The sequence below is a fragment of the Dermochelys coriacea genome, chromosome 1, assembly GCF_009764565.3.
Source record: "Dermochelys coriacea isolate rDerCor1 chromosome 1, rDerCor1.pri.v4, whole genome shotgun sequence".
In the NCBI taxonomy this organism is placed as follows: domain Eukaryota; kingdom Metazoa; phylum Chordata; order Testudines; family Dermochelyidae; genus Dermochelys; species Dermochelys coriacea.
Window position 1 is genome coordinate 329,932,949 of NC_050068.2, and position 21,965 is coordinate 329,954,913.

The window sequence follows — 21,965 nt, forward strand, 5'->3', positions numbered from 1 at the left end:
AGAATTGCAGAAGGATAAGGTTCAACCATCCCTGATCATAATTCCACATCAATACACTGCTATCTTTTGAGAACAACATATTAACTCTCAATCTTTAAAAACTGTACTCCATAGAGTCCATATCCACGTAATATGGCCAGTGTAATTGACCTCAAATTTCAGAAAACAAATGAACCATAATTAAGGCTATGTTTTAGTCACGGGTATTTTTAGTAAAAGTCATGGACAGAAATTCACGGACTGTGACCTGTCCATGACTTTTACTATATACCCCTGACTAAAACTTGGCTGGGGGGAGGGAGTCGTGGCCTGGGAAGTGCAGAGCGGGGTTGGTGGGGCTGGGGCAGGCTCCCTACCCAGCCCCAAGTTACATGTGCTGCCTTTGCTCCACCCCAAGCCCCAGTCCTGCAGCTCCCATTGGTTGGGAACCACGACAATGGTAGCTGTGGGGACAGTGCCCGAGGGCAGAGCATGTGGAGCTAGGAGCTGAGGAAAGGGAGTTCCCTCCTGATAAGCACTGCCCCGCACCCCAATCTCCAGCCCTGAGGTTCCCCCCCCAACTCCTGCTGCTGGGGGTGGGGAGGCCAAAGATTGTCCCAGCAGCAGCCAGTGCGACCGGCCCAGGGGCTGCCCCAGCTGCTTGGGCGACTTCCAGCTGCACTGGACTGCTGCAGAAGTCATGGAAAGTCATGGAATCTGTGACCTCTGTGACTAACACGGAGCCTTAACCATAATACATGCATAGTTTTCTAAGGCTTGAAAAAGCAAGTGTTGAACTGAACAATCTCCTGTGGGACAGCCACTTAAAAATCGGTATGTGTGTTCCACTGGTGGAGCAAAAAGAACACCTTCCTTTGCCTAGCTCTGCCTTTTTATGGCAGATCCTTGTTGCCTGTCAGGAAAATTTATTGCCCCTTTCTGGCACTGGGATTTAGCAATCTTAAAAGGAGGCTGCCGTTGACCTGCAGATTGCCGAGCACAACGTTGTTTGCCATCAGTTGGTTTAGCTGGTACTCCTTTGAGAATTAAAAGCTACATAGTATATATAGGTTTCAGAGTAGCAGCCGTGTTAGTCTGTATTCGCAAAAAGAAAAGGAGTACTTGTAGCACCTTAGAGACTAACAAATTTATTAGAGCATAAGCTGTAGCTCACGAAAGCTTATGCTCTAATAAATTTGTTAGTCTCTAAGGTGCCACAAGTACTCCTCTTCTTTTTAAGGAAGATCACCAATGGACTGTAGTTTCCTCAGGAAGTCAGTGGTGTCTCGAAGATAGCTGGGAGTGCTGGTAACGTAGGGCCTGAAGTGAGCTGTAGCTCACGAAAGCTTATGCTCTAATAAATTTGTTAGTCTCTAAGGTGCCACAAGTACTCCTTTTCTTTTTATAGTATATATAGATTGCAATTAAAGAGAAGAACGGTGTAGTGTTTTAAATAAGGAAATTCATAGTAAACCACAATCCAAGTACATTACTAACTCTCTGGCAAATGTGTGTATAGTATGTTGCATTATCATAGTCAATAAGAATTTTTAGGCACTTCTGAAAATCTCACCCTAAGGGGGCAGTAATTGATTAATTTTCATTACATTATCCTATTAGTTGTAAAATGTTTTTATACCCCATCGTGGCTTTACTTTAACACATTGTTTTTATTTAATACCAGGTACATTGTTCTTTGGAACACTTGTTACTTTAGATTTCAAATTGTGAATTTGGCATTTTCTTCAGTTTTTTCAAAAAAAGTGAAAGACAATTACTGATCCCATTCCTATTTTTAGCTAATGTACATCTTTTCTCTTTTTTGGTGTTTGTTCTAATATTTTTTTGCATATTACAGGGTCTGAGGAACAAGCCAAAGAAAACAGGACACGTGAAGCCAGACCTCATAGATGTTGATCTTGTAAGAGGTAGGGCTTGAGTTAGTAAATGCTGAATTTGTCAGTAATTTGACCTTATGGGGACAGTTATAAAAATAATTGCCTTTATCCTGATAGCCTTGCAGCAGAAGAGTGGAATATAACTATAAAAATGAGAAGAAACCCTGTGGCTAAAAGAACAGGAGTACTTGTGGCATCTTAGAGACTAACAAATTTATTAGAGCATAAGCTTTCATGGTCTACAGCCCACTTTATCGGATGCATAGAATGGAACATATAGTAAGAAGATAGATATAGATATATGGATACAGAGAAGGTGGAAGTTGCCATACAAACGGTAAGAGGCTAATTAATTAAGATGAGCTATTATCAGCAGGAGAAAAAAAACTTTTGTAGTGATAATCAGAATGGCCCATTTAGACAATTGACAAGAAGGTGTGAGGATACTTAACATGGGGAAATAGATTTAATATGTGTAATGACCCAGCCACTCCCAGTCCCTATTCAAACACAAGTTAATGGTATCTAGTTTGCATATTAATTCAAACTCAGCAGTTTCTTGTTGGAGTCTGTTTTTGAAGCTTTTCTGTTGCAGAATTGCCATCCTTAAGTCTTTCACTGAGTGGCCAGAGAGGCTGAAGTGTTGTCCTGCTGGTTTTTAAATGTTATGATTCCTGATGTCAGATTTGTGTCCATTTATTCTTTTGCGTAGAGACTGTCAGGTTTGGCCAATGTACAGGGCAGAGGGGCATTGCTGGCACATGATAGCATATATCACCCAGAAAACAGTTGTCTCCTATTTACATCAAAATTAAAATTAAATCAGTTTAGTTTCCTTAAATTGTAGCTGTAGTTGATCATGTAGATTTATTATAGCCACAGGCTTAAGAAAAGAGGAAACAATTACTAATTGTTTTCTATCTGATAGTGTCCATTTTAAGAAACTTCAGAGGAAAGTTCAAGAAATCCTGATAAGGACACTTCTAAGACTATGCTCAAGCTTACTCCTTGAAGGTGTTTGCAGATGCTGTACAGTTGTTTCTTGCCTGTAAAACAGGTGTATCTGATCATACTTATTGGCTAATAACTCTTTAGCCTCAGAGTACAAATCCTTGTCCTGACTGGCTGCTGCCTTTGGAACTCCTAATCTAAATGCATATACAGACATGTGCATATCGCCCTGTCACTTACCAGCCTCACTCTGATTTCAGGTTTCAGAGTAGCAGCCGTGTTAGTCTGTATTCGCAAAAAGAAAAGGAGTACTTGTGGCACCTTAGAGACTATAGTCTCTAAGGTGCCACAAGTACTCCTACTCTGATTTCAGAATCTCTGTTTCTCCTTGACCCTGGGAAGGTTTACACTCCACCCCAATAAGTAACTTTTACTATATTTTTAGCTTCCCTTCTCCCCTCTTTTCACACCAGCGCCTCTTTTCATCTTCCTCTCTTTCAACTCCCTTTTAAATACTAAATTTTGAGTAATCCAGTGAGGCTCTGTGAGGGCTCAGTCAGAATCAGGAGGTGGCAGCAAAATGAGGCCAGTCCCTATGTGACACAACAGGAGCTCTGAGGAGTTTTGAAATCTGAGCTGTGCCCCTGAGAAGTGTCTGTGTTCCCATTTCAGACTAGCTCAATTGATGGAAGGCTGCTCCCATTCACTTTTTAAAAGGATAAAATGTACAAAGTACAAAGTAAAGGAGCAACAAAAAATAAACACAAGTCAGTTTTAAAAAAGACTAATGGTTTTGGGAACAAAGAAAGGGAGAGAAGGTGGAGACCATTTCAGTATAGCATGAGTATTTTCTACTACCTCAATAATAACCATATCCTTGGGTGAATAAACTCAGAGACCTAAGGATTGTTCAAATAAATTTGTTAATCTTTAAGGTGCCACAAGTACTCCTTTTCTTCTTTCTAAGGATTGTTGTTAACTTGTAATACCCTGTAGTTATTTTAAGTGAAACATGAAATGCAATGTTTATTTGGCAATATAAAGCTGAAGGACCAGATTTTTTTAAGTATTTGAAAGTGAAATCTACAGAGGAGTAGTTCTTCCCAGGAATATGAGTGGCTAGCACTGCAGAGCTATTTATTTATTTTATTTGTATTATTGTTCCATCTAGGAGCTCTAGTCTTGGACCAGGACCCCGTTGTGTTAGGCACTGTGGAAATATCCATAGATTATGATCAGAATGGAAACAATTCAAGGTCATAGTGTTGTATAAAGCCCTTCATAGGTTACTCCCTAAGTACTGACGTAATCACCTGTGACCCTTATGCCTCTGCTCCACAGTTAAAATCAGGCAGGGCATGCTCGCTCTCCAACTGGGTCAGGGACAGGAATGTCTCAGTTGAGGCTGTGGAGCTCTCTTTGAAACAAGTCTTCCTGAGACCGTCTTTGACACAGTGTAGGTCCCATTTATTTTTGGCAGGCCTATCCTTTTAGAACCATCATCCCTCTCTTCTGTTCTCTTGCATGTTGTTACCTCCTTTTCATCCCTAGGGGTTGTCATAACTGGGAATTGATCTCTCTCATTTGTTAGTGACTTGCCTGAATGGTGGTGGGTTTTGCCCTGTACCAGATCCTTTGGTTGGAACAGACAATATATAGTCCTATATATGTGTCAGTGTTTTTATTTTTGTTTTATATTTTTACTGTACAGCTCTTCATGCTTTTCAATACATGTCTTTTAAATAGGTTTGCATTAAATTAATTTATATTTGAGAACAAGAATCAGTTAAATTTTCACCTTTCCGTTCTATGTTTATATAGCAACTAGTATAATAGGATCCCGGTCTAGGACTAGGGGTCATATGTGTTACAGTAACAGTTTATACATAATATTATATGAACAAAAATATTATATGAACTGTTTAAAAGCACTAACTATAAGACGATATGGGATTTGTGGTCATATCGTAAATGTCCATTGCGACAGAAGTTTGAAGTATAAGCTATATTTAAAACATCTAAAATGTATTACTCCGTTATGCTTGGGAAGCTTTATCATCTGTAGACCTATGAAACAAGGCAGGACTTCTCCCCAGCTTGTTACAGACTAACAGTTATGCTCTTTTGGGCAGGTTTATTGTCCAAACTTAAAACAAACAAAAAAGTTCTTCAGCTCACTCTTTAGATATTGGGCTCTTGCTGTTTCTTCTCCCAAACTCTGGCAGTCCTGCAGCTTCCTAGCTTTCTCTCAGTCAGTTCTGCCTCACTGGGTCTTTCTCTTACTCTTTTATAGCCCAAAACAGTGGGCTTCACCTAGGGCTATTTGAGAGCTTCCCTGGGACTATTTTGTGATCCTGCTGGGTCACTCTTACTCTGCCATATCATTCAGGCTGCTCATCTCCTTCAGCCACAGAGAAGGCTTCTGCCCATTTGACTGCCTCCCACACTGAGGTATGCTGGCATTGCCTAAATCAGCTCCCTTGAGTAGGACCTTTTTAAAAATTTGTTCCAGGATGATTTGGTCCATGATTTTCTCAATTGAACTGGCCTCTGGACATAGCCAGCAAGCCATGAGGTCTTGTAATCTTTGACCGCTACCTGTGGTCATGGCCCCCATGGAAATGGTTCAGCCCCAAACCATTGCTATACACCTCTGAAGTCCGTCCTAGTCTATCTAAGATGGCAGCCTTCACCCCAGGATAGGAGGCCTATCTGCTTGTCACTTACTGCTTGGTATGCTGCCTGTGCCTTATGTAGAACTGATCAGTGAAATTGTTTTTATTTGTTCACTTTATTAATATAACTTCATAGGCAAAGTTTTATGAATGAAACAGCATTAATTCATAAAACCAGTTACCCCAATAACTGGCTAATTGAGTTTCATTTTCAATCCAATTGCTGCTTAAATCACTGAAACTTACACTGTTTCAACATTGTAACTTCTGTTCACTGTTTGCCATTCCTTACACTTGTCCATATTGTAACTCAAACTCCATTTTAACTTGTCCCAAACTCTGTTTTAAAGTGCTCACTCCATTTTGTAAAAGCTTGCTGCAACCTTCATTTTTGCAAAACCTTGATGTAATCTTATTAGTGTAGTTTAGATGTGTGAGTGAGGTATGTATGGATGATGGAATCAACCTTCAGCCCCAGCCTGTTCTGATGAAATAAGGTGTAAACACCAACAGCTGAAGATGTAGACAACAGCCTTGACAAAGCAAGAAGAGTCCACCCTAAAAAGAAAAGAACAAAATACAATTGAAGAAACATCAAAGCCAGGTCCTAGGCTGAAAGTCATATCTGCAATTGACGGGTGATCAATCACACTGAACCCAGAGGCAGTGTGACACAGCAAGACCTATAGACTCTGGATTCAAACTAAAGCCTACAAAAAGGATGGGTGAGATGGAAGACTTTGGAGGGTAACATTCTGCTGCCAACATGGAAGAGCGTTGGTGCATGCCCAATAGAGACCCAGCTCTTCCTTGTGCCTGGCTTTCCTGGCCAGTTAGCTGCCACAAGCTACGAACCCAAGCCACGAACTCTAGCTACATTCAGAACTGATAACTGTCTAGCAGCTGCAGAGTATTTGGGGGGGGTGTGTGTGTGTGTATATATACATAGGTATTAGTTATTGGTCATAAATCAAATTTTGGTGTTATAATAAACGTGACATCTTGTCTTGTCCCCTGAAACGATCCTGTGCAGTTTTATCTGTATAATACTTGCCTATCAGGAACAGTGCTATGTAGGCTATCCAAATTGACTCCTTCCTGCCCATTGCACTTGCCACTGTCTCCAAGGAATGGAGGAAGGCCTGTGGGTTATCCTCTGGCCCGGCTTCACCGGCAAGGGACTAGGTGACTTGAGCTTCCCTCTCCATCACCAAGCAGGTTCCCCTGGGTCTCTTGACCCAACTTCTGCTTCTGTAGCCATTCCTGTTGCTGGAAAGGGGGCCTCTAGCCAATGCTGTTGAGCAGCAAGTTGTGCCTCTGTTGCTTTTCTAGCCTGTTTATCAACTGTAGGAGCATAGCTTGGTTCTTTGCTGTTCCTGTTGCTGCTGTAGTACAGCTGTCTGGTGCTGCTGTGCTATCACCAATAGATGTATCATCTCCTCCATCTTCCTAATCAGCCAAACTAGGTGGGCTCAGTCAATGCTGGGGCTTCAGTTTCCCTTTTTTCTTGGCACCAGTAATCCTCTTCGCTCTCCCCGTACCGGGGCCAATTTCAGTGCTAGCCTTCTCTTCCATGTATCAGAAGGATGGCTTCTCCCCAACTTGCTATGGACTCATTACCACACCCACAGTATCTTTCAGGCAGGTTTATTATCCAAACTTACACAAACAGTTTTGCAGTGGACCATTTACATTTTAGGTTCTCACTTCTTCCCTTCCCAGGCAGTTCTGCTTCCTGCATCTTCCTAGCTCTCCCTCAGCCATTTCTGCCTCACTGGCTCTCTATCTGACCTTTGTAACTGCAGGTGCAGCCCTGCCCCCTTAATTAGCCCAACTGGGAGCACCTGTTCTGGCATAGGGAAGATGGACCTACTTCAGTTATAGGGGTCAGCCACCCTGAGAAATTCTACAATTAATTCACAGGGTTAGGCTTTGCAGCAGACTGCCAATAATAATACTACTAAGTTCTTATATAGCGCTTTTCATCAATAGATCTCTGTGTTTTATAAAAGGAATTATAATTATCCCCCTCTTACACATACATTTATTATTAAGCCCTTCAGTAAAGCACATGTATCATGATGGAAACTGGCTTTTGTTTTAGTTAACCAAAATGTAGATCTATATATCAAGGTACAGTGCTTTTTAAGCAAGATTTTGTGGATCTTTGGAAAAAACCTCTTTATTTCTGATGATTTTTTTTAAAAATGCTATTTTTTTTAGGAAAAAATATTCTACATGTATACGAACAAATGCATAAAATGTACAATGAATTATGACCATGGTTGAACTAAGTACAATAAACATACTACCTGCTAAAATAATGTAACACATAGTTGCTTCTGAGGTCTTAATCTAGTGCAGAGACTTCCAAACCTTTCCCATTGGTGTAAGGTAGAAACAGATTTATCATTTATGGATGTGGGGAAGGATATTTTATTGTTCCTGATTTTTTCATATAGAAGATGTGGATCCTATGTATGCTCACATTTTTATCTCCTCACCAGCATATTTTTTAATAGGATTATGTCTATTAAAGTATCTGTTTAGTCTTGAAACACTAACCAGACATCTGCTATCCAGTTTTAAATATTGGCCAGATGTAGACATGAAAAATAAGAATGGGGTTTCCACCAACAAGGTCCAGGGGCATCACACTGGTGGGAAACCCATCCCCTGTCACATCAATTTTCTGGGAAAAGAGAAGGTGTTGGGATTTCCACTAGGGTGTTGTCCCTGGACCCTGCTTAGTGGCTTCAAGTATCAGCCTCTGCCTAGCTAGCAGATAACTGGTAAACTTGAACTTTCACCCTTCTCAATTTGTTGTTGGGGTGCTTTGTTTCTGTTTCTTTGCAACCCCCACAGAACTTCTTGGGAAGAGTTAAGGGGAGGAGGAAAGAGATCTTTGATGCTCTACCCTATCATAATGCATAGCGTTTCTTGACTGCTGTGATTCTGCAGAAACTGATGGCTTAGAAACCACATTCATTAGGAAAAGCTTCTCTCTCACCACTAGCAAGTGGATTTTTCAAGCCCTGATTATTTTATTACGTTATTTGCTTTTCGGTATCTTAGTGAAAGATTCTTTGGTTTCAAAATGCTGACCGTGGGAGACACTGTGATGGTCCACAGAATCGAGGAATGTTATATGGAAATACAGAGTTTTAGCATGTGAGAAAATTGCATTCCTATGTTGCCCGTACAGTCTAGCATATTTACTACCAGAAGTCTCTAAATGTTGTGTGTTTGCCAGTTGGTTGCTAGTGTATTTAACAGTTGTGTCCATAAAATGTATCTTTAGCCAAGTCTATGTACATTTTAAATTCCTGGTCATTTGACTATTTGTAACATGTTTTAGGTAATTCAGGTAGAAAAACTAAGTTATGCATAACACATAGGAGTAACTTTATTCTAATATAGCAAAATAAAATCATGCAGTTGAAAATAAACTTTCACTTTTCAACAAAAATCCTTAATGATTGCTTTATTCTACGCAGTACTGGAGGTGGATTTGAAATTTCGAATCCAGCAGTAGGTGTGTGTGTATGTGTGTGTGTATGTGTATGAATGTACCATATGGATGCATTTATACTCAAGACAGCTTTGTGATTATATTGTACTAAAATGATAACCAAAACTTTATTAGATAAGTGATTTAAGAATAACATTTTTTTTTTTTTTTTTTTTTTTTTAAATTTTAGGATCTGCCTTTGCTAAAGCAAAACCTGAAAGTCCTTGGACCTCTCTGACCCGAAAAGGAATTGTTCGAGTAGTTTTCTTTCCATTCTTCTATAGGTGGTGGTTACAAGTGACATCAAATGTCATATTTTTCTGGCTGCTTGTTCTTTACCTTCTACAAGGTATAATTGGATAATAAGATAATATAACAGCAAACATTTGTTTTTAACAATCTTGAAAATACTGTATCTTGTCAAGTTCACTCAGTACTGACAAGATACAGTATTTTCAAAATGCTGAGCAGTCCTAATAATGCACCTTTAATTTACACAGCTTACTCAGCTAAAGGCTGCTTTCCAAAGACCCCCTCGTAAGTCCTGACAAATGTGGGGAAGAGAACATTGATGGCAGCACACAGCATTGTGGCCAGTGGGCATCAGGGAGAGGCTTCAGATTACACAGGGGGGCATGGAACAACCCAGGATTGGGAGGGCATAATGGTGGCTTAAAGCCATTCTAGCTCCCCTTCCACTTGAACAGTGAAATCTGTGCTGTGCTTCCATCCTCTCAATGATGAGTATGAATATTAAGAGTTTTCTGAACATCCAGGGAATGCCAGAACTCTGAGCCCTGAGGAATAGCTCCTCTTCACCATTTTTCACTGCTGCCCAAATTTCTAGCTCCGCTTCCCAGTACTATTTCCTTTTGCTTGTCTTTATGTATACCCTGTTTCTAAGTGTATTTAAAATTAATAATTCATGTTGCATTTAGATCTATAATTAGCTGTGCATTCTGGGTACATTTTAAATCACTGAAGAGATTTTACTCTGGGTAGATGCAGCCTGGGGATAGTTGGGTGTATTTTTTTATGTAATATGTTCACTAACCTAAAATCAGATTAAAAGTATTTTAACATGCTGTAAAATCATTCAAATATGTGTCCCAACAAATATCCACAAATGGACCTTCCTTTTTTAAACTATTGAATAAATGTATATACACTTCATTTAGAAGAATTTACTACAGTATCATGCATGTTACATTAAAATTAATCTTTGAAACAAGGTCAAAAATTGAAGACCTTACACTTGAAGGGGATGGACCTTTTAGTTCTAAAACAAATGGAGTCTTAGAGAAAATGAAAGAGACGAGATCAACAGCTATACATCAGGGTTTCTTGCAACCTTTTAAGAGGGAAATTCCTATATCTGCCTTCAAATAGCAAAGGCAACATTGTCCACCTTATTCTTCATCTTTGTATTTCAACAAAGGCAGACAACACTACCAGCAGCAACAATGGCAGTCGCTGCTTCTCAGTAGCAATATAAAAGATATCCCTTTAAATCCATGATGAGACAGAGGAATTTGTCCTCCATTACTCCAGTTAAAGTGCAGGTGTGACATGAAGTTCAAGAACAACAAAACAACCTTGAATTCAGTTCTCTGAACGATTGGAGACTTTATCATGTTTACAGCAAGTGGCAAAAGATACTGTAGACAAATGGGCTTTAGATATTATAAAAGGACAGTTTGAAATCTTCCCTCCAGATCAACCTCTCCTCCCTCTCTTTTCATGGATCCTTCTCTCAAACTGGTGTTAAGAATAGAAATCCTACATTCTCTTAATGGATGGAGCAGTAGAGGAGGTTCAGGAAAATCTCAAAAACTGGGGTTCCTACTCCCACTATTTCCTAATTCCAACGGAAGATGGAGGTCTTCATCCCATCCTGGATCCAAGGCTGAACAGATGCATCCAAAAGTTCTTCTTCGAGTAGTGTCCCTATGTATGCTCCACTGTAGGTGTATCTGTGCCCGTGTGCCTCTAATTGGAGATTTTTAACAAGAGGTCTCTGGAATCACCAGCAGTCTTGCCTTCATATTCGTGTTCTGGAGTTAAGAGCAATTTGTTGGCACTCAGATCATTCAGTACTCCAGTGCAAAGATCAGTGGTTCAAGCGGCCACAGCCAGTATAACAATAGATTAGAGGGGGCAGGGTCTCTCAATGATTCAGTGGACCAACTACACAGAGACTTTGCCCAGATCCACAAATGGTACTTCGGGGCTTCATAGCTACTTTGGGAGACTTCAGATAAATATCTGTTTACAGAAGATTTAACACTAAGTACCCTTCTTTTTGTTCAAGAGCAGCAGCAGATGCTCACTCTCGAACAGATACATTCCTCCTACATTGGGGTACAGAGCTGTTGTATGCTTTTCCACCAATGTGGATAGGGTGACCAGATAGCAACTGTGAAATATTGGGACGGGGGTGGGTGGTAATAGGACCCTATATGTGAAAAAGTCCCCAAAAACAGGACTGTGCCTATAAAAACGGGACATCTGGTCACCTAAATATGGAAGATTGTGAAGATGATCAGCCAGGATGATACTTATTGCCCAAGCACGGCCAAGATAGCAGTGGTACATGGACTTGTGCCTTCTTTCCAAAGGGAATTACAGACACTTACTTGTGTCACCATATCTTTTGTCATAGCAGCAAGGGAAGGTATACTATACAGATCTGCTTTCGTTGCATCTGACAATGTGGGTGATAGGACTCCGACAGAATTAGAGAAATCTTTCTCTGTAGATGTACAATGTGAAAAGGAGTACTTGTGGCACCTTAGAGACTAACAAATTTATTAGAGCATAAGCTTTCGTGAGCTACAGCTCACTTCATCGGATGCATCGGATGTACAATGTGTTTTACTTAACTCTAGAAGACGAGCAACTGGGAAATGTAAAATGAAAAAAATATTCACTGTGGCTGTATGATCAGGGTTGATCCTGTGTCCTCTCCTATTCAGTCGATATTTGCTGTTTCTAAAGAAATGGGTTTGTTCATAACTTTCAGCACAGAGGCCAGTTTTAGTAAATTGTATATGAGCTTTGTTCTGACTGTTGGATTCCATGAGCTCATGCACCTCAAGAATTTTCTTGGAAGCATGAACACTTTCTAGTTTAAATGTTTTCACAGGTGACACATTTCTTCATACATGAGTATTCAGTTTATATAGGTTTCTTCTGACCAACTGTAAGAAATAGTTGCACCAAGACATTTTCCATGAAACAAGCTGACATTCTAGTTCAGAGGGCTCATGTGGTGGTTGTGAGATATAATCAAAAATGTCCCATAAAATCAAATACATTGATCCATTTTATTACAATTCCAAAACGTGTAAACATGCCATGCTGTGGTCTACCTACAGATGAAGATAAATTTGTAATAGATGTGACAGTATGAATAAGTGATACTGTCCTATAGTTGTAAGTAATTTTTAATTCTTATAGTAATCCTATTTAAAGATTTCTTCCAATTAACCTCTGAGATCACCAGACCTGGAAATTGTTTCCATGTGTCTGGGTCAGAAATGACATCTATATTTACAGCATATAATTAAGATATCAGAATGGGTGTGGTTCTACTTCTAAGATTAGAGTAGAATCTGCAACCTGTCATTTAGCAATGCAAGTTGTATGAGAGGATATATTTGGCTTGAGTGAGTTAGGTGAAGAGCAGTTAGGATGTGTAAAAAGATCTCTACAGATGTGAACAGTTTTTTAATTTTGTGAAATATCCATGTTAGTTGATCAATAGAGTATTTCAAGACAATTCAGACTTTGAATGGAAAATTTTTTTTCCCTTTTTGCAGTTGCCGCAATAGTATTATTCTATACAGCAGCAAGCCCACATAATATACCTTTGACTGAAGTAATTGGGCCAATATGGCTAATGTTGCTACTTGGAACTGTGCATTGCCAGATTGTTTCAACACGAACTCCTAAACCACCACCTAGCACAGGGGGTAAAAGAAGAAGGTACAGTCTATACTAAAATGTTTTCTATCAGTTAGGATCATGAGTACATGAAATTATTTTGGAATATACAGTCTCTGAACCATTTTGCAAGGTTTTGTCTACAATAGAGTATGATGTTATGCATTGTCTTGTAAGAAATTTGAGTACTGTTTATATGTTTACTAAACTTTAAAAGTGGCTGTTAAAAACTTTAGTCTTGTGATTTTTACCTTTATTTGGCTATGTATTGAACCTTACCTTTTTCCTTCAAATTGTTTGTTACTAAATATTGGTAGAGACTGTTCTGTAAATATGACTGTAAACTTTGTATTATTCAGTATTCAATACTGATCAATAATCTTCCTGTTGGAGGCACAAATTAAAAGAATAACAGTGCAACCACAAATATAGGCCCCATCCTGCCAACACTTAAGTGAATTGGTTTACTATTGTGAGTAATCCTGTTGAAATTGGTGGGAATACTCAAAACAGTAATTTTTGCAGGTTTGAGCCTTTAGTTTAGTGAAATTACATTTTTGTTTAGAAGAAATTATATAATGGACAGTTCTAATGTGCTAAATGTTTTAAAATATTTATTAAAGCAAAATGGTAAATTACTAGATTAAAATATATTTTGAAAAGTCTCATTTTGCATGCTTACAAAAATTGCTGAACACATTATAGAGCTAATGGATTAAATTTATAAAGATGCCTTCCAATTTTAATCTCTTCTGATGAAGGAAATTAAGGAAAGCAGCACATTTGGAAGTACATAGGGAAGGAGATGGCTCTAGTACCACAGATAACACACAGGAGGGAACAGTGCAGAGCTACGGTACAAGCACCTCTTACAGTATTGGCGCCGTCTTCAGAGATATCTGGCATGCTGCTTTCCTTTTATCAGGGTTTGTATTTATTTAAGGCTATGTATGTTAGATATGCACTATCCCTTTTCTGAAAAAGTAAAATTTGATCTATATTTTTATGAAATGTTTTTCTGTTGAACAGAATATTTTTCTGTTTCTAACATACTCTGAATTATTTGAGTTTGTGTAGACATTAGTCTTTAATTTTGTATTTCACATGGATTATTTCACTGGAATTTGCCAAAATAATGTCTTAATTTTACAAATGTGTTTGATGCTTGAGGGAGAAGTAGTATATAAGGACCATCAAAGATAAGACACTTCAGTTTCTCTATTTTAAAATCCTGTCAGAGAATAACTTAGTGGTGGCAATGAAATTCCATGACATGACACATTTAAATGTATGTATTTATTTGCTCTAACTCTGTGCGCCCAAAAAAAAAAAAGGCAAGGTGTCAAATACCCATAAGCTTTTATTGTTCAGCAAGGACCACAGAACACTTAAGGTAATGAAATATGCAAGTGGCAGTTTTTTTTTTTTTAAATTAAGGCTTTAGATGATTGGAGGTAAAATATAGTTATTGTGCCTTTCAGTAGCCTATTTCTTTTGCAAACAATCTATCCAAACAATGGTCCTCGGAAGATTTACGTAAAAACATTTAATAGCTCTCTGGAATCCAAATGCAAGTGCACTATACATCTTCATTAGAAATTGGGAGGCATTTAGAAACTGTTCAAAATACAGTAACTCCTCTCTTAACGTTGTAGTTATGTTCCTGAAAAAAGCGACTTTAAGCGAAAGGATGTTAAGTGAATCCAGTTACCCTATAAGAATTAATATTAATGGGGGGGAGGGGTTAGGTTCCAGGGACATTTTTTTCACCAGACAAACTATATATTTTTTATATATAATACGTACACACACAGTATAAGTTTTTTAAACAAACAATTTAATACTGTACACAGCAATGATGATTGTGAAGCTTAGTTGAGGTGGTGAAGTCAGAGGGTAGGATATTTCCCAGGGGATGCCTTACTGGTAAATGATGAAGTAACCGTAGAGGCCTCCGCCGAATGCTAACACGTTGTTAATGTAGCCTCACACTCTGCAAGGCAGCACGTACGCAGGGAGGGGAGACACACACCATGTGTATGAGGGAGAGAGAGAGATGCTCTCATTGCCCCTTTAAGTACACTGACCCCATTCTAAGTACACTGCCTTTTTAAGTATGTCAGGAAGTTGAGACAGCAGCTGCGGCCAGCAAGCTCCCTCTGTCCTGAGCCCTGTTGTGTCCCCACCCTGCTCTATAAGGAGAAGGGATAAGTGGGGGGCAGAAGCAGGGGGGAGGGGGATACCCTGACATTAGCTCCCCTTCTTCTCCCCCCCCCCACAACTCCAAGGCAGAGGGCAGGAGCACTCATGGCAGTAAGGGGGAGGGACAGCTGAACTGCCGGCAATTGATAGCCTGCTGGGTGGCTGCTGCATAGGGAACTTAGGGGAGCAGGGAGCTGGTAGGGGGGCTGCCAATCCACCCTGATTCCAAGCCCCACAAGTTAGCTGCAATGAACTGCTCTTCCTGCAAGCAATGGGACAAAGCAGGCAGCTGCCAAACAGCGTTATAAGGGAGCATTGCACAACTTTATGTTCCCTAATTCATCAGCAACGTAACAATGAACAACGTTAATCGGGACGACTTTCAGTGAGGAGTTACAGTACAGTATGTAATGTAAGATGGTCTAAAATTGAGAAAAGGGATACTGCACTTGTATGTTTTATTGTGCAAGTGCAGTCTTAATATTACTACACTACGTCTTTCATATTTGTGATTATGTGCTCTTTAACTCTGATAAAGTTTATTCTGTTGTTCTAAAGTTAATTACCAGGAGCATCAAATTGAGCTGCAATCCTTTATATATTTTAAAGCACTGACAATTTTATCCCATTTTAATTTCATATAAAATTTTATTTACATTTTTTCATTATGTAAATTAAACTGGCTTTGAAAAGTACAAGTAACATCAAACTGGTGATCTTTTTGAGTAAGCCCACATATAAATGAATTGTCCTTTGTGCAGTCCATTCCAGTGCATTTGGAGTAGATTGTATAAAGTGCTGAATCTTTTACTTTCATAGAAGGCAACTGCACTTATGACCACACAGGATCAGGCCTGTAGCACCCCAGAATTTCCCCTCATTTTCTCAAGGGTCAACATCACATACACAGTCTTTCTAGTTAAGCAGGACTGTCTGTCTCTCACTTTAGAACCTATTTACATCATTTAATCAAATCTCAGGGTTATAAGCAATGAGAAGAACTTGCTGCACCCCACCTTGAAAGGCTAAAGCTTCTTTGACAGCCCATCTCAGGAAACAGATTAGATTTGAGTTTGCAATGTCTCCTATGGCACATTACATAGCATTACTACTAGGTCATTAGGAAGGCTCAAGTTGTCTTTGTCTACACTGTGAGTTAGGGGTGTGTGATTCCCTTGCTTGTGTACACATTAGCATTTGCTTTCATCAACCTAGCATGAGTGTAAACAGCAGTATAGTTACGGTTGTATGGGTAGCAGTAGCGAGGCAGGGCTGACCTGTGCAGAGGGCATACTCACTGGTTTCAGGTGGGTTTGTACTCAGTTTAGTTGAATTCACTAAGTGAATTAAACCATATTAAGGCCACTTTAATTCTCAGTAACAGTATCCACCCAGGGATTTAATGCAGTTTAACAAAGTCGCTTCAAATTCACACAGTTAGTTCGGATTCACTTCCCTGGATGTTCTCATGTAGACAAGCACTTAACACTGTAGTTGAAGGCATGTTCAACATTTAAATGTACCTGATTACTTCCATTTTCCTTAGTCAGAAAGGTCTAATTTCAGTCAACACAGAGAATCATGGACACTGGCTGTGGGAAATTTCATGCTATTTATTGCTCTACTGCTGCTTCTGAGCTACCATTGTAGAAAATACTGCTGCTAGCATAGCCTTTGGTATGGAACAAATTGAACTGAATTTGATTTGTGACTTTTTTCTATACCAAAGGAATTGTTAACATCAGTGCCCAGATATTCACCTGCATGATTCATTGTGTATGAGCTGTTCAGTCAATCCCTTGCATTTTTTCATCTATAGAGGAAATGATTTGCATGTGGTTTTTCCCCACAAACACCTAAAATATTGAATACAATAATGAGTTGTGTGTGTGATGGTGTAACCCACACACCTACTGGCTGTGGTGTTCTGTCCCATCTACTGGCATGGAGACCACTTTGAGAGAGAGTGAGTGTCTGCTCTACAGCCTTAGTTAACAGCCATATGGCTTTTGGCTCATGCACTAAGCTCCAGAGATCCCAGGTTCAATCCTGCCTGCCGACAACTGGGGTCTGTCAGCATTACAATGGCACCTAGGAGATGGGACTTTTCAAAGCTTTTTTTCATTTTAAAACCTTAATTTCTTTGTTAGTATTTTGACAGAAAAAAATTAAGCAGTTTAACATATATTGCCCAAAAGTCTTGTCTTCCATCAGAGCTTAATTTCCAAAGGTGACAACTCTACTTTTTTTGGAACAAAGTATCAGAAACATTGTTAAATGTATACAGTTTGGTCTAGAAATGGGGCTGGCCACCAATCTAGTAGTTGTGCAATGTATGTATACCAGGGGCTGAGAACATTGAAGAGACAGAATACACACCTCTTGGAGGGATGGAGTGCCTCTCATTGATTTTCTAGCAATGTCGCTCTTCTCTGGCAAAAAAAAGCAGGTCAGAATTTAAAGGCTCTAGAAGTCCAGCATTCTCAAGCAGGAAGCTCACAATGCAGAATCTTTGAGAGATGAGTGTGGAGGAAGTGCACCCCAATGATTCTTCCAAGAAAGACTGAAATTTACATAGTAACAACAGATTTCATGGTTGTAAACCCCCATCCAGCACTCTCCCCACTTGCTAGTTCATTATGTACTTTTATTATAATGCTGGCTGAACCAGTGGATTGTATATACAGAAGTGGGTGTATTGTTCTTGGAGTATATTGTAAATTGAAATACATGATAGAGTAAAAACCGTTTTTATCAAATATATACATACATACATTCAAACCTAAATAATTTGGAAATGTTTGAAATACATCCTTTCTGAATAGCAGAGTCCAATATCATTAATAGCTTGTAGAACATTCAATACTTGATTTTCATCCAGCACAAGAAGGAATCTATGAAATTCTGACCCAGTCTTGAATATCATTTTGGTGAGGGAAGCCTTGCACAAACTGTATAATTTATTATTTATATTTTGATATTACCTAGAAATCTCAACCAGGTTGGGGTCCCATTGAGCTAAGCTCTATACACATAATAAATAAGTCACATTTTTTGTGTTTGAAACAGATACTAACACCTCATTTCTGAATTTTGAACAACTCTAGGATTGGGTCATGAGAGAATCTTTAAGATCAGCACAAAATGAAAGTAAAGGGAGCAGAATATTTCTCCATTTACAGAAAGAAGATTTGCTCTCTTTCTCTTCTTCCTTCCTTCCCCCAATTTATGATAATGAAAATCTGTCTTCCAGAAACCTTATTTAAGCCTTCCTTAACACTTTCCTCTAGCTAATCCTGAGAGAAGACCATGTCAAAGTACTGCTTGGCCTGTCCTGTCTTTTGGTATGTCTATAAATCGCAAAATACCTTCATATTCCTACAAGTGTTCATGTTATCCCCCTATATATTTCCTTTAGATTTTTCACACATCATATAGTAATCTGTAATAGACGTGTATTAACATTCTAATAGAGAGTTACACATGTTCCCCACCTCAGGTGAAATTTTTAAAGCAGAGTGCAGTGGGGAAAAAAATGAAATAATGTGGTTTTTGGGGAGTACTTTGGGATTGCTCTTTCCCAGTACTTTTCAAGTTCAAACAATGTTTTTTCTGGGAAAGATCACGTGAAGCAAGTGTATAATATTTTCCAGTGTGACCATTTAATCCCAATTCCAGTTCCTGTAAATGTGTGCAGAGATGTTCAAACCTGTCTAACCTGATCTTTGCAGTGAAAGTTGATCATGGGGAAAACCAGGTTTAGTTGAACCAGAACCTTTATGAACTTTACAGGCCTATGAATGCATTTCAAATCAAAGTTGGAAGAATTATCACAACTGTACCTCATATCAGTTCAATAAGTCATGGAATAGCAGAATCTCACTGGTTAGGCTTTTGCATTTTTTTATCTGTGCGCTGTCTAAAAGAACTGGATTGAATTTTCATATTTCATTACTACTAATTTCATTTAATACTTTTGATGCTCTGTCTGCCAGAAGACATTTAATGAGCTTTGTTTCTTTATTAATATACTGTACTCAGTAAAAAGCTCTAAGGAATTGAATTACCTGATTATCATTTAATGTTTAATTGTAGCAAAGTGTTTGTGGTAGACTTGATCAGAATTGAGCACTTAATTGTCTTGTATTATTCTGAATTTCTGCTAACTGTGTATCCCATGAGATTTGCATTTCTTTTCAATCACAGTAGCTATGAAGAAGAAAATACACCAAAAATATTGTTTTAGTGCATTAAAATGAGCTGCTTCTGCCTCCCTCTTATTGTGACTATTTTGTCACTATTGCTTGTTTTATCTTATATAGCATCTTCATTGTTGGAAGTTGGGACTTCTTGTACTCTTGCAAACAGGGCCAGCTAGCACCCGAGGGTTGATTTGCTTTCTTTCATAGGCTTAGTAATCCATTTTCCATAAACATAAATGCTAGGTTTCATATGCACCTCCTTTTCTATCTCTCAAGCCTACTCTTCATCTATTAAGTAAATAATTTCAACACTGTAGAACTGTACCAAAGCAAAATTTTAATGTACCTATTTTGGGTAGTTTGACGTGTTTTTTTTCTAAACCCTCAATAGTGTGTTCAAGTGGACTTTATCAGGCTAATCTGTATTTAGAACGTTTAAAATAAATATTGTGACAAAGTTCCTCCTCTGCCTTAGTGGGTCCTGTGCTTATTGGCGGATTTGCTCACCATAGAGGTTCATGGCAGCCCTCAGTTTGGCCGCTTTCGCGGCTCAAATCTGCTGTTCGCTCAGTTAACCTCATCACTGGCCAGCATGGGGGAAAGGAAGAAGAACAATCTCCACAGTCTCTGCTGATCCACCTAGTGGATCGGGGAACAGGTCAGAGACCTTCCCTTCTGGTGGAACCCACAGTCCAGATCAACTCCTCCAATATTAAGTAGAGAGGGGGATGGGGGAAACCCGGGCCCACTCTCTACTCTGGGTTCCAGCCCAGGGCCCTGTGGATTGCAGCTGTCTACAGTGGCTCCTGTAATAGCTGCATGACAGCTATAACTCCCTGGGCTACTTCCCATGGCCTCCTCCCAACACCTTCATTATTCTCACCACAGGACTTTCCTCCTGATGTCTGATAATGCTTGTACTTCTCACTCTTAGCTTCTTGCGCCTCTTGCTCCCAGCTCCTTGCACGCACCACAGACTGAAGTGAGCTCCTTTTTAAACCCAGGTGCCCTGATTAGCCTGCTTTAATTGATTTTAGCAGCTTCTTGATTGGCTGCAGGTATTCTAATCAGCCTGTCTGCCTTAATTGTTTCCAGAAAGTTCCTGATTGTTCTGGAACCTTCCCTGTTACCTTACCCAGGGAAAAGGGACCTACTTAACCTGGGGCTAATCTATCTGCCTTCTGTCACTCTCCTGTAGCCATCTGGCCCAACCCTGTTACAATATGTATACAGGCTAAAGCATTGGTCATATGAAAAAAGCAGAAGGCCTACAAGTGAGTCTTCAGAGGGTTTTTTTTTTTTAAGGTGTTTACTGCAAGAGTAGAAAATTTTGCCATCTTTTCTTCTCTTTAAGCTTTTAGTAAGAAGTTATCCTTTAGAAGTATTCATATATTCTACATCAGAAACAATGATTTTCACACTTTTGTGCTCTCATATTACCCAGTAGTAAACCTGACTATCAGCTTTATGGTTCTATTTGTCAGGCAGTAAGTAGGAGGCAAGTTCTGTCATTCAGTTGCATAATTTTAATTCTCACAATTTTAATAATTTTAGTTTTTCCTCATTTGTCTGCTTTTTGCATACTGGAGGCATGGAGTGGCACTTATATTAAACCACTTACTCATCTAGTTCTTTCTTATTTCCTTATGGAAAAAAATTTAAGTGAAGGAAACAGAAGAAGGGCAACTTGAATAAAGACCCTACTTTGTCACACCCCCAGTCTCTCATATGATTCCAACTTTGTCCCTTTTTGTACCCAGTTCTCCACAACCATCTTTCTGTCCTCTACACGTCACACTATACATGGAATGCCCTTCCATGAGCTGTTCTGCCAATCGACTGTCCTTATTTTAAATCCATCCTGTAGATCAACATCATAGACAACACAACAAAACGACTAGCGAAGTCAACTTGCATATCTGTTTAATGTATCTCATGAATAAATTGTTCATCAAATGTGGAGAGAGGGACATAAAAACAGTGGAATTGAAACTGGGAATTGGTGAAGGAGAAATATGGTCAAAAGGGCTTAATTGTGATTTGGGATAATTTTACTATTTTTTACTGAAACAAAATACATCCTTCCCCTTAAAACAAAAAAAGTGTCATCACCCCATCACTTTGTGTGCATATTACACCTTTTCCCCCCTCACTCTTCAGCTGCCTGTATCTTTTTAGATTGTACATCTGTTGGAGTAGTGAGGGCTAAAGTAGGCAATCCCAAGACTACATGCATTCTGTGCTGAAGCATTTTGTGGAGGGAAAAAAAAAAGTCAGACCATGCAAAAATACAATAGACCTTCAAAAAATATTACAGCATGATTCCTCTTCTAATGTTGGGGGGGGGGGGAACTTCTGGGGAATACCTCTTGAGGCAAAATGCCCTGTGAAGGAAAATGCTTTTGCGGAATGCCTTTCTTGAAAAAATCTTGCTGAACTCCTGAACTGAGGCCTTATAATTGTAAGCAGAGCCCAAAACAGACACAAGTGAACCAAACTTTTCTGTTTCTCCAACCCAATTAGACTCCCATAGATCCCTTTGATAAAATTCTACCTAGCTACTCTAGTTCATCTGGTTCATAAGTGGCTATTCTGCTCAGCC

At 39.2% G+C, this 21,965-nt stretch overlaps 1 protein-coding gene across 9 annotated transcripts in view; it reads left to right on the forward strand.

Moving 5' to 3' along the window:
• PHTF2 (putative homeodomain transcription factor 2) overlaps positions 1-21,965 on the forward strand; it is a 156,877-nt gene that overhangs the window by 74,573 nt on the left and 60,339 nt on the right. For 6 of the 9 annotated variants that reach the window (XM_038396671.1, XM_043497630.1, XM_043497629.1 and 3 more), the window contains 4 exons: positions 1,838-1,907; positions 9,205-9,363; positions 12,836-13,001; positions 13,721-13,885. In XM_038396671.1, the coding sequence (XP_038252599.1) occupies positions 1,838-1,907; positions 9,205-9,363; positions 12,836-13,001; positions 13,721-13,885 (560 nt within the window). The remainder of the gene's footprint in view (positions 1-1,837; positions 1,908-9,204; positions 9,364-12,835; positions 13,002-13,720; positions 13,886-21,965) is intronic. The other 3 variants (XM_043497647.1, XM_043497639.1, XM_043497632.1) reach the window with 1 other exon arrangement.